General features: G+C 41.6%; 2 protein-coding genes across 3 annotated transcripts in view; one reads left to right on the forward strand and one right to left on the reverse strand.

Moving 5' to 3' along the window:
• Usp33 (ubiquitin specific peptidase 33) overlaps window positions 1-13293 on the forward strand; it is a 51244-nt gene that overhangs the window by 14443 nt on the left and 23508 nt on the right. For both annotated transcript variants that reach the window (XM_057793392.1, XM_057793393.1), the window contains exons 6-11: window positions 1701-1803; window positions 3472-3541; window positions 7597-7710; window positions 7941-8019; window positions 9530-9944; window positions 12922-13062. In XM_057793392.1, the coding sequence (XP_057649375.1) occupies window positions 1701-1803; window positions 3472-3541; window positions 7597-7710; window positions 7941-8019; window positions 9530-9944; window positions 12922-13062 (922 nt within the window). The remainder of the gene's footprint in view (window positions 1-1700; window positions 1804-3471; window positions 3542-7596; window positions 7711-7940; window positions 8020-9529; window positions 9945-12921; window positions 13063-13293) is intronic.
• The window catches only part of LOC130889570 (atherin-like), a 34695-nt gene continuing 27023 nt past the window's right edge, over window positions 5622-13293 (reverse strand). The window contains exon 2 of the mRNA XM_057793397.1: window positions 5622-5708. Within this exon, the coding sequence (XP_057649380.1) occupies window positions 5669-5708 (40 nt within the window). The 3' untranslated portion in view covers window positions 5622-5668. The remainder of the gene's footprint in view (window positions 5709-13293) is intronic.

Raw genomic sequence — 13293 nt, forward strand, 5'->3', positions numbered from 1 at the left:
AATAACCTGTGCAGAGTGCCTGTGTTCAAGTTCCTTAAAAATTTTTAAAAATTAACTACAGAGTAGTAGGTTTCCATACAGCTTTTTAAAAAATAATTCTCAGCCGGGCGGTGGTGGTGCACGTCTTTAATCCCAGCACTCGGGAGGCAGAGGCAGGCGTATCTCTGTGAGCTCGAGACCAGCCTGGTCTACAAGAGCTAGTTCCAGACCAGGCTCCAAAGCTACAGAGAAACCCTGTCTCGAAAAACCAAAAAAAAAAAAAAATAAATAAAAAATAAAAAATAATAAATAAATAAATAAAATAAAAAAATAAAAAATAGTTCTCTCTTTCTGCAAATCTGAATCTAGGAAGGCGGTAAGGTTCCTAGGAAGGGAGAGAGGTCTGCAGCTGAGTGAATACAGCTTCTCTCCCGTTCTCTCCCCTTGGCAGCCTGCTACTCGCTGTTATCAGTGGAAACGAGTAGAGATGACAAAACTTAGTTAGCAACAGTATTAATTTCTCCCCTGGACCAGGAGACTCAACAGACAGGTTTGTGCAGATGGAGGACTCTGGTTTGCAGAGGTCTGTGCCATGTTTGTGGTTCCATGTGCAGGTCTGGCAAGCACAGTGATGCCCAGAGAAACAGTGGGTCTGTGGATGGGCTCCTCTGCCAGGTCCTTTGTTTCTGTAGAAGTTACAGAATCAGAAAAGACAAGGCATGCCACTAATTTACATAAAATTAGTTCTTGAGCTTGTATTCAGAAATGCCATTTATAAAATGTTTTTGGGGGACTAGAAAAGCGTCTCTGGTTAAGAGCACACACTGCTCTCACAGAGGACCTGAATTTGGTTCCTAGCGCCTCTACTGGGTAACTCAAAACTGCCTGTAACTCCAGCTCCAGGGGGTCTGGCCTGCCCTGCACCTGTTCTCACATATACACATTCTCACATAGATCTGCAAGTATATAATTAAAAATCAAAAAGCATGATTTTGGCTGGGTGGTGTCAGCGCATGCCTTTAATCCCAACACTCAGAAGGCAGAGGCAGGCAGATCTCTGTGAATTCGAGGCCAGCCTGGTCTACAAGAGCTAGTTCCAGGACAGGCTCCTAAACTACAGAGAAACCTTGTCTTGAAAACAAACAAACAAAAAAAGCATGGTTTTGTAGATATTTGCTTTTTGTAAAATATAAATGCAAATTTTATAGTAATTGCTAATGCCATAAACTCTTAGGGTTCTATCTTTATCATTGTTATTATGTTATTTTTTTAATTCTTAAAATTATTTGGATGTGTGTCCATGTGAAGGTGTGTGCACAAGTAAACGCAGATGCCATAGGACTCTAGGAGAGGCATCAGACCCCCAGAACAAGAGTCTAGACAGTTTAGAACCCAATGTAGGCGCTGGGGATCAAATTATGTCCTCTTGCTCTTAGCACGAAGCCATCTTTCCAACCCTGCTGTTATGGTTGCTTTTGAGTAGGGTCTCATGTAGCCCAGAATGGCTTCTAACTTACTAGTAGCCAGGACTGTCTACACCCCTTATCCTTTTGTCTCTGCTTCATGAGTGCTGGGGTAACAGGCATGTGCCACCGTGCTGACCAGTTTGTTTTAATATCTTTTAACAGTTTTGCAGTGTAGATGTTATATAAGTTAAAATTAAAGTGTGTTTTGATATTGTAAGAATTTATTCAAATGTGTTATGTCTTTTTGTTATTAAGGATTTTAAAATACCCAGCAATACAACACTGAAAACCCCTCTGGTTGCTGTATTTGAAGACCTGGATATAGAAATAGAAGAAGAAGATGAGCTGAAGGCGAGAGGTAAGGCTCCTCTGTCAGCATTCCTCTGTGGCACGGCTATTCCCTGAGGTCTGAGAAGTGTGGCCTTGCAACCTTGTGTTCGCAGGTCGTGCAGGCTTCGTTTGTCCAGTGTCACTTTGTCACAGCTGACGCCACCTTTTGCTAGTCTTGCCTTTTGTGAGCCTTTTGTTCCCAACCTATTTTTGAGTTTTCACCTGCCAGTAATTGCTGGGCTGATGTGAAGGTATTGCCCTAGCAGGCTGCCTAAGGAAAGCCGGACTATGGAACCTGAACTCTCAGGAGGCTGAGGTCAGCCCTGAGCCACTCAGTTTTACTTCCACCCACCAAAAAAGAAAGAAAAGAAAAGAAAAGAATTTTCAAGGGGGCAGCATTCATTTGGAAAAAGAATCAGGAGATTCCAGTGGACCTCTTGCCCTAGAATTTCAGCTCCTAGATTGTTAGTATTTTCCATATTTTTCAGGCTCAGAATCTTTAATATGAACCTTGATTTTCCTGCTAGTTCTTGGCTACATCATTCGTCCTAGAATTTTACTTTTTATGGTTGTTGTTCTTTTGCTTTTTTTTTTTTTTTTTTTTTTGAGACAGGTTCTTTCTGTTATGTAGCTCTGGCTGTCCTGGAACTTGTTATGCAGACTGGGGTGACCTTGAACTCACAGAGATCCACTTGCCTCTGCCTCCCTAGTGCTGGGATTAAAGGCTTGCACCACCATGGTTGGCTTATAATTCTATCTTTGAAGTATTTGCTGTTGCTCCAGTGTGTGTTAGAACTTGATCTCAGGGGCTCACAATGTTGAGTACACGGTTTGCCTCTGAGTTAGCATCCACACTGACGGTTTTTCTTTTAATGATGAGATAAACTGATGGAAACAGAGCACACATAGAAGATCTAAAGATACAGCCTTGGAAGGGAGCTGCTGTGAGGGCTGGCATCATCAGGTCAGCCTCCTCTTGGGCCTTGGGAGGAATGAAGATTGTAATCTTAACTCAAATTTTTTTTTTAAAAAAATATATTGTTAAGCCAGGTATAGTTGCACACATGTTTAATCCCAGCACTTGGAAGAGGCAGGCAGAGATCTCCGTGAGTTCGAGGCCAGCCTGGTCTACAAGAGCTAGTTCAAGGACAGGCTCCAACGCTACAGAGAAACCCTGTCTCGAAAAACCAAAAATTTTGTTTAGTGAAAGATTTTTAGAAGCCTGACCTCTGAGTTATTCAGACTGTTGTCTTGTATTTCCATGTTTTGTTAGTGTTCTTTTTTGTTGTCGTCCCTCTGTGTGTCTGTGCACGTGTGCGCATGTGTGTGTTTGTGTGCACAAGGCATCGAGTTCAGGATGTGTACACAGTAGGCACATGCTCTACCAGTAAGCAGATTTTAACCCATTTCTGTAGCTTAACTTTTGTTTTTTTTTTTTTGGCTTTTTTTTTGGTTTTTCGAGACAGGGTTTCTCTGTGGCTTTGGAGCCTGTCCTGGAACTAGCTCTGTAGACCAGGCTGGTCTCGAACTCACAGAGATCCACCTGCCTCTGCCTCCCGAGTGCTGGGATTAAAGGCGTGTGCCTCCATCGCCTGGCTTGTAGCTTAACTTTTGAAGTCATTCTCAATAAAAGCTCAGATATTTATGTCATTAATACCTTCTTGAATGGCGACTTATAGTTGTTCTTTCTTCATAGGTCTTACAGGTCTAAAAAACATCGGAAATACTTGTTATATGAATGCAGCTCTCCAGGCTCTTTCTAACTGGTAAGTAGTGAGACCGATACAGATTTCTTAGCTTGTTGCTGCAGTTGGTGACTAACTCCCAGCGCAGAGAGGCAAGAACCTGGGTGAAGACAGCTGCAGCCCCAGTGGGATTGCTGTGTGTACAACTAAGTTTGTTATGTTGCTTTTCTTTTGAGAGTGTCTTTTAGCGCAGGTTGGCCTGGAGCACTATATGAGGATAGCCTTGAGTTCCTGATCCTTTTCAAGTACTGGCATTACAGGCATCTATGAACTTACCCGGTTTATGCCTGTAGTTTTCTAAGGAGATGATCCTGGTAAGACTTCCAGAACTATGTCCTTGAGCAAAGTATTTGTGTTGCTTTTTGCAGAGCTTGGCTTTAAACTTAGGGTCTTAAGCCTGCTGCTCTACTGGATGATGTCTATGGCAAGTGTATTTTTGTACAGAAAACACGGAGCCTACACTTATCAAATACTGAGATCATTTTTAGGTTAGAAATCTTTTTTTTTTTTTTTTTTTTGGTTTTTTTCGAGACAGGTTTTCTCTGTGGTTTTGGAGCCTGTCCTGGAACTAGCTCTTGTAGACCAGGCTGGTCTTGAACTCACAGAGATCCGCCTGCCTCTGCCTCCCGAGTGCTGGGATTAAAGGTGTGCGCCACCACCGCCTGGCTAGGTTAGAAATCTTATTAAAGTGTTTTAGATATTTCTGTGTGGGATCTTGTGAATAGAGCGATTATTTTTCTCTCCTTGTCTGTGGCATAGACTGAGTGATTATTATTGATGGCTTGAGTCAGGGTGGAATTCGGAACCAATGACTGGCATTGTCGAAGCACAGCCTGAGTTTGTAAGCAGCAGCTTTGGGAAAGAGCTTAGTACCGAGAACCTGGAAAAAATCTGTGTGGCACGCATAGTATTGAGAAGTGATTACATAGTTCTATGTGCAGCCCACATTAAAATTGAAGTCTTTGGTGTGGTAAGAGACCACCAAAGTCCTTTTACTGCTGGGTAGTAATCTGTTTTATAGCACTGGTCGCCATGCAGATAGTGGATTGCAGGCGATTATAGAAAAATGTTTGATTTGGGAAAACAAGATTTGCAGTAGTCTAGGTGAGAATAATGGTGTCTTGCACAATCTTGGAGTGCATGCATTGGAGAAAGACAGTTTTTAGGAGAAGAGATGGTTGCTAGGATATGATTAGAGTAAACAGGGAAAGGAGGAGATATGAATTAATAATAGAATCATACGATGAAGGAACTGTTTTATGCTTAATTTTGTATTTTATGTGTGCAAGTATTTTACCTACACTGTATGTCGGTACACCATGTTCATGCCTGGTTCCCACAGAGTCCAGAGAAAGGCATTGGACCCCCAGGAACTAGAGGTGGTTGTGAGGTTCCATGTTGCGGCTAGGAATTAGAACTGGGTCCTCTGGAAAAGCAGCAAGGCTTCTTAACTGCTGACTCTGGGTTTTTTCTTCCTATCTCGTTCTCTTTCATATGCACAATGCTGATGGTAACAAGAATGTAGAGATTGTAACAATAAAATAATAATAATAATAATAAATTCAGGTTCACTTGAAAGTAAGAGTTTGAGCATGTTAACTTTAAAATGTCACGACAACTGTCAGTTTGGGCATATAAATTCAGTTGAGATAAGATGACTGGAGGCTGATGTTATACGAATTTGGCCATCATTGGTATATTGGTAGGGATTCAAAATGATCCAAGAGAAGAGTGTATTTAAAAGAGAAGAAAAATCAAAGAATCAGAGTCATGAAGAACTGAGAACCGAAAGAGTACTAAGAAAAACAAGTTGCATGAGAGGGATAGTAGAAGAATACATTGGTTGATTTGTTTAGGAATGAGGGCAGCTGACATGGTGCATGTCTGCACTTAGTGTGAACAGGAGGAGACTGAGGCAGAGTGGTCATGAGCATGAAACCAGCCTCAGCCACATAGGACTCCCTCCTCCCCTCCCACCATTTCTTTCTCTTTTACCATCTCTTCTTGCTCCTCAGCATCTCAGTCCTTCTCTGCCTGTTTCCATGCCTCCTTCCTTCCTTATTTTCTTCAGATAGGGCCTCTCTGTGTAGCTCGGGCTAGGCTTGGACTCATGGTGTTCCTCCCACTCCTGTCTCCTAAGTGCTGGAACTACAGGTTCGTGCAGCGACACCCAATTGCAAGACTTTGCCTAAAATCGGAAACAAAAACAAAAAAGAGATTGGTTTTGTGATTCAAGCATTTTTATCCCAGCATTTGGAAAGCAGAGGTCTCCTTAGTGAGTTTCAGGTCAGCTAGAGTGACCTAGAAAGATCTTGACCTCAAAAGAACAATACTCAGTTTTATATGGAAAAACAAAAAGCTCAGGATAACTAAAACAGTCCTGTACAATAAAAGAACTTCTGGAGGTATCACCATCCCTGATTTCAAGCTGTACTGCAGAATTATAGTAATAAAAAAACACATGATATTGGCATAAAGACATACGTTGATCATGAAATTAAATCAAAGACCCAGATGTAAATCCACATACCTATGGACACCTGATTTTTAATAAAGAAGCCAGAAATATACAACGGATAAAAGACAGTATCTTCAGCAAATGGTGCTGGTCTAACTGGATGTCTGCATGTAATACAATGCAAATAGATAATTACCACCCTGTACAAAACTCAAGTCCAAGTAGATCAGAGACCTCAATATAAAACCAGATACAGTGAACCTGACAGAAGAGAAAGTGAGGGACTGAACACATTGGCAAAGGAGACAGCTTCCTGAACAGAACACCAATCTTATAGGCACTAAGATCAACAATTAGTAAATCAAACCCCTTGAAACTGAAAAGCTTCTGTAAGGCAAAGGAAACCATCAAAAGGATAAAATGGCAGCCTACAAAATGGAAAAAGATTTTTACCAACCCCACATCCAGACAGAGGACTGATTTCCAAAGTATATAATGAACTCAGGAAACTAAATAATCAAAAACCTCAAATAATCCAATTAAAAATGGGTTACAGATTTAAACAGAATTCTCAGCAAAGGAATCTCAAATGGCTAAGAAACACTTAAAAAATGTTCAACATCCTTAGATATTAGGGAAATACAAATCAAAATGATTCTGAAATTCCATCTTAATGCTTGTCAGAATGGCTAAGATCAAAAACACAAATGACAGCTCATGCTGGAGAGGATGTGGAGCAAAGGGAACACTCCTGATGGGAGTGCAATCTTGTACAGCCACTTTGGAAATCAATATAGCAGTTTCTCAGAAAATTGGGAACCGATTTACCTCAAGACCAGCTATACCAGTCTTGGGCATATAGCCAAAAGATGCGTCAGCCAAGCACAAGGACACTTGCTCAACCATGTTCATTGTGGCTTTAGTTATAATAGCCAGAACTTGCAGACAACCTAGGCATTCCTCAACAGAGAAATGGATAAAGAAAATGTGGCACATTTACACAATGGAGTATTGCCTCAGCTGTTGGAAAACATAACATGAAATTTGCAGGCAAATGGATAGAACTGGAAGAAATGATCCTGACTGAGGTAACCCAGTCAGAGTTAACAATAACACATGAGAAAGACAAACATGGTGTGTGCTCACTCGTCAGTGGACATTGGCCATAGAGTAAAGGGTAACCATGCTACAATCACAGACCCAGAGAGGCTGAGTGACACGGGGGAAGGGGAAATAGAGTTCATGGGTGGATGGGGCAGGTGGGGGTGGGAACAGAAGGGATCACGTGGGGGAGAAGGAGGATGGAGTAGGAGCACTGAGAGAAATGCTTGGCATTGGGCATTTCGGGGATGAGGTGGAAACCACTGCAGGGGAAACTCCCAGGAATCTATGATGGCGACCCCAGTGGAGACTTCTAACCAGCACAGGCAAGGCTTTTAGTAGAGGAATTGGGCCTCTGACTTGGTGGTTCCACACGTGAGTGGTTCGGCTTATGAATGATGCAAAGGGCTGACCGCCAGACAGAGGCTGGCGTGTGCCGTTGGTTCACTGGGCAACTAGAAATGAATGAGAATTCAACTTTGATTCCACTCTAATATTTTCCTCTCTCTTAAACTAGCCCACCCTTGACGCAGTTCTTTCTTGATTGTGGAGGACTGGCTAGAACAGATAAGAAGCCAGCAATTTGTAAAAGTTATCTCAAGCTAATGACAGAATTGTGGCACAAGAGCAGGTATGTACTTACTATAATTATCTTTAAAAATCAATATATAAATATGGAAAGAGTGCAGATCTGTTTGGAGGGCTGAGAAAGTCTGGGAATGTACTATGTTAATTTTCTTTTAGCACTGTTTAGAAGTTGTGTTTTTGAAAAAATACTGTGCACTGTGAGAGTAATAAAATTATAAAAAAAAATGAAAAGAAACCTATAAAAATCTCTATTTAAAACTATTTCTTTTTAAGGCCGGGATCTGTTGTGCCTGCTAATCTGTTCCAGGGAATTAAAACTGTGAACCCAACTTTCCGAGGCTATTCTCAGCAGGTTAGTTATTCCTTTAAGAGCCTTACTCTTTTTAAGGTTTATTTTATTTGTATGAATGTTCCTGTGTGTATGTACGCATGTTCACTATGTGTGCCTGGTGCCGACAGAGGCCAGAAGACGGCACCAGACCTCCTGAGATTGAAGTTACAGGGGCCTGTGAGCCTCATCATGTGGGTGCTGGGAACTGAACCCGGGTCCTCTGCAAGAACAAGTGCTCTTAACTGCTGAGCCGTCTCTCCAGCCTCCACTTTAATAATCTTTAATAAGTAGAAAATGTCATCTTCCTTTGTTATTTCCCCATTTACCTTTCTGAGCATTGCTCCCTTGTGTCTGTAGAATTGGGGCTTTGGTGACAGGGTTTTCTATAGCCCTGGCTGGTCTTGGCCTTTCTGTTTAGCTGAAGATGACCTTGGGTTCTTCCTCTTCTCTTCTTCTCGTGAGCTGGGGCTACAGAGGTGCCACACCACACCTGACTGTGTGTTTTTGCATTTCTGTGGATCCAGTGAATGGCTGCAGGGCCTGTTGGATGCCAGGCATGTGTTTCACCACTGTGTTGCACCTTCTAACTCTGTGTCCTTTCCTGCTGTCATAGGGCAGCTTCAGTTATCGTAGTTTATTTAGTACCTTGAGAATTTATAGCTGCTCCTCACACATTCCTCTTTTCTCAAACTATTACTCTTTTTCTACTAACTTTTCCCATATAAATTTCCGAATCTCTGGAGATTATAATCTAGTGCTGCGGGTAGTGGGCCAGGAAGTTGTTTTATTTAACATTATTTGTGTGTGTGTGTGTGTGTGTGGTGCACGTGTAGCAAATGGTCATGCTTGATTGAGCCATCCTCGCAGCTCAGGAATTTATATTATCAACACGTTCTTAGGATTCATCAAGAATTTTTTTTCTTTTTTCTTTTCCAGTTTTTTGAGACAGGTTTTCTCTGTGTAGCCCTGGCTGCCCTGGAACTCACTCTATAGACCAGGCTAGTCTTGAACTCACAGAGATCCACCTGCCTCTGCCTCCCAAGTACTGGGATTATCCACTACTGCCTGATAAAGAATTTTTCTTTAAGACACAATCCATGGATGGGAAAAGCTCTAACTTAAACCAACTTACATAATATTTATTATTTTTATTAATTTTTTTATTGATTTTTTTATTGAGCTCTACATTTTTCTCTGCTTCCCTCCCTGCTTCTCTCCTCCCCTTCAGCCCTCTCCCAAGGTCCCCATGCTCCCAGTTTACTCAGGAGATCTTGTCTCTTTCTACTTCCACATAATATTTATTTTAGGATGTATTTCTGAATTCCAGTTATCAGCTGAGGAAAATCCTTATTTTCTGTTTCATCCAGTTTCTTCCCAAAGCACTGCTTTGTTTGCCTTGTTTTTGGAATGCAGCGTGTTGCAGCTCTGCTGAGCGAGGGCTACGGATGTACAATTCTACCCATGTCGTTCCTGTCGTAGGCTCCACAAGCGTTTGCTCTATACTCATAATGTGGTTGTTGTTGATCTGCAGGATGCCCAGGAATTCCTTCGCTGTTTGATGGATCTGCTTCATGAGGAGTTGAAGGAGCAGGTCATGGAAATAGAGGAAGACCCTCAAACACTGGCTTCTGAGGAAGCAGTGGAGGAGGAGAAGAGCCAGTCGGATGTGGACTTTCAGTCCTGCGAATCTTGCAGCAGCAGTGAGAAAGCGGAGAATGAGAATGGCTCCAAAGGCTTCGCTGAGGACAGCAATGAGACCACGATGCTCATCCAGGATGCCGACGACCTGGAGATGGCCAAGGACTGGCAGAAAGAGAAGATGTGCAACAAGATCAATAAAGCAGAGTCTGAAGTAGAACTGGATAAAGATAGAGACACTGTATGTGACGCAGTTGACCTGAACAGCCAGGAGACTGTCAAAGTGCAGATACATGGCAGAGCTTCAGGTGACAAGTTAATAATCAGATTGTGAGATGATAGTATTTCCTGAGCAGGGGAGAGTGCTTACCTGTCACTTTTGAAACAACTCGTTCATTTTTAGGCAGGGTCTCAGTGTGTACCCCTGGCTGGCCTGGGACTTACTGTGTAGTCCAGGTTATCCTTAAATACATCCACCCACCTCTGCCTCTTGAATGCTGAGACTAAAGGGGAGTGCTATCATGCCTTACTTTGGGGATCTTTAGCTAATAGACTTGAACTTTAATGCTGTCCATTTTAAGTGTTGAAATCATAAAATTATGAAACTAAAAGTAAGATAATTTTGTGGATCATTTACTTAGGAATTCATTTTTTTTTTAAAAGCAAGGGCTCATCAGAATTCCTTTATATGGTTACATAGTAATCTAGAAAATTAGTCCCCTTGGAATTATCTCTTTTATTTCTGTTGCCATCCTGGCAAAAAGAAAAACTCAATTTATCTTTTCCTTTCTTGTCAGGTAAGGGCATCAGATCCCACTACAGATGGTTGTGAGCCACCATGTGGTTGCTGGGAATTGAACTCAGGACACTGAAAGGGCAGCCACTGCTCTTAACTGCTGAGCCATCTCTCCAGTGTCCAACCCAAATTTTCTAATCATGCATGTTATTACATTCCAATGGTTATCACTGTAGACATAGCCAATATGTACATGAACTTTGTTAGGATATATTATATCATGATATTGGACAGTGTTCCTTTGACAAAGGGCAAATACCCAACTGAAAGAAAGTAGTTAAGTTGCTTTATATACCATATTTATCTCTTTATACCTTGATGTGGCATTGGCTAATCTAAATTCTGTAAAATTAGATGATTAGGAAATCAGATGATGTGACTCAGTGGTGAAGAAGTAAAGTTCATCTCTGTAGCAGCTGGAGAGGACTAGTAAGCAGTTCTAAGTATCGGAGTGCACTGAAGGTCTTTCTTGAACAGTGTTTCCTTAGCGTAGGAATACTGCCTTGTGCCTTCTAGCTGGGAAACCCAGGAGTGCTTAGACTTTTTACAGACTCGCTGTGGGTAGAAGTTCTTCAGTCAGTAAATGCCTGAATGTCAGTTCTGATAACCAGACTTCCTGTCAAAAGCCAAAGGGAAGCATAATTCAGGGACAGACTGCTCCTTTATTGCTGGCGTGTGGGTTTGTTCTTAACACAGTAACTAGATAATGAACTAAAGTAGGTCTGACCATTTTATGTTTTAGATCCTGGGGGGAAAACCATGACCAAGATCATGTAGTGTGCACAGGACCTGAAATACTCACTGTCTGTCCCTACAGAAACGCTCACTACCCTCTGAAGCCTTTCTGCTTCTCTTTAGGAAGTCCAGAACAAGGCTTTCACCACTAACATTTTGCTGTCTTCTTTAGTCATGGTTGATGTGTTTTATAATTATTATTATTAAATTTATATTTTTTGTGAATGAGTGTTTTGGCTACATGTATGCATGTGCACTACATGTATGCCTGCTGTGCAGTGAAGCCAGAAGAGGTTGTCAGATTCCCTGGGACTGGAGTGATGGATGGTTTTAAGTTACTGCCATTTGGATTTTGGGAACTGAACCTGGATTCTCTGCAAGAGCAGCAAGTGCTCTTACTGCTGAGCCTCTCTCCAGCCCGTGGTTGATATCTTCATCGACAGCTTTCCCTCTGCCTCTCTGTTTGCACAGTCATTCAACACAGCTCCTTATGTTGGGAGATAGATATGCTAGGCACTAAGACTCTAGCAACACACTGTCAGAGTAGCAGCCGCGAGATCTCCTTGCTTGGTGCCTCATACAGTTAAATTCCAAAGAGATAGTGTCCTGAGAGTTAGGTCTCATTTTCATTACTGTAAAAATAAATATGATTAACTTATACCTGAATTTCTTTTTAAAAAAGATTGTTTATGTGTATATGTGTTTGCACACAAGAGTTGTTGAAATCCTAAGTGTACCACATGTGTGCAGGATCCCACAGAGGCCAGAACTGGGCATATGATCTCTTGGAACTGAAGTTACAGGCAGTTGTGAGCTGCCATGTAGGTGCTGGGAACCAAACCTCTGTCCTCTGTAAGAGCAGTAAGCACTTTTATTTACTGAGTCACTTCTCTAGTTCCCAATGCCTAAGTTTCTTGTTTGTTTTTCATTACTGAGTTTATTTGGGACAATAGTCTTTTCTCTCACTTAAACAATCCTTGGGTTGAGGGAGCATGGGTCAGTGGTGGAACATTTGCTTAGCATTTTTTGAGGTCTTGGGTTACTTTCCCAGCACAGTGAAAAAATAAATAAATAAAAACAACGTGGGTGGGTGGGTGGGTGGGTGGAGATACCGAGATGGGTCAGCACTTAGAGCCCCCTCATTGGATGGCTCACAATTGTCTGTATCTCCAGCTCTCCTGGCGTCCAGTGGCATCTACACTCAAATGTATGTATTCACACAGAGACACAGGCACACAAAATTTGAAGAAATGTCTTACAAAGACTTAGGTTGCAGACATGGCAGTACATGCCTTTAGTCCCAGCTTTTGTGAGGTAAAGGTGAAGGGTCAGGTGGAATATGACCTCATCTCTGACTTTGTAGAGTAGCCAGCCCGAGCTACATGAGTGAGACCTGTGTTAAGAAAACAAATGATTCCTTTTGTAACTTGTGGGTAGATTTTTAGAAATTTTACTAAATTTGGGGAGTGTGATTGTCTTTGGTTTTGTATCACCACTACTTGTTGCTGATTGACTATAGCAGTAATGTGTTAGACATTAATTGAATACCTAGGTGGGAAAATCACTGTTACTTTGCTTAGCAAACACTTTGTTAGTATTTCACTTGGCATTTGTTAACATAGACTGTCTTCAGTATATCAAATTAAGGAGTCTTTCCATTATAGTTAGCATTATTGCCCACATGGAATAAAACTGCTTAATAGTTTTATTTGTAATTTTAATTGAAGGTAATAATAAAAATTTAAATATTACAGACTATATCACTGACGTCCATTTGAATGACCTGTCCACATCACAGAGTCTTCCATCCAACGAAAGCGTTAATACACGTTTATCAGCGAGCCCGCCTAAGTCAGGCAACCTGTGGCCGGGACTGACACCTCCACACAAAAAAGGTAACAGAATTCCCTCACTCCAGTTCCTCAGTTTAAACTGCTGATTCCAATGTTGGTAGAGTAATATGAAATATGTGATCTCTTAGAGTTGATAGAATTACACAACCACCATTAGAATTTTTTACCTGTGGTTCTCTGCATTAAATCTTTCTCTTAAAGTTTAATAGTGCGTTTTAATATTGTATGTGCATAAGTCTTTTCCTGCGTGTGTGTATGTGCACCACGTGTGTC

This window comes from Chionomys nivalis, chromosome 18, assembly GCF_950005125.1.
Source record: "Chionomys nivalis chromosome 18, mChiNiv1.1, whole genome shotgun sequence".
In the NCBI taxonomy this organism is placed as follows: Eukaryota; Metazoa; Chordata; class Mammalia; order Rodentia; family Cricetidae; genus Chionomys; species Chionomys nivalis.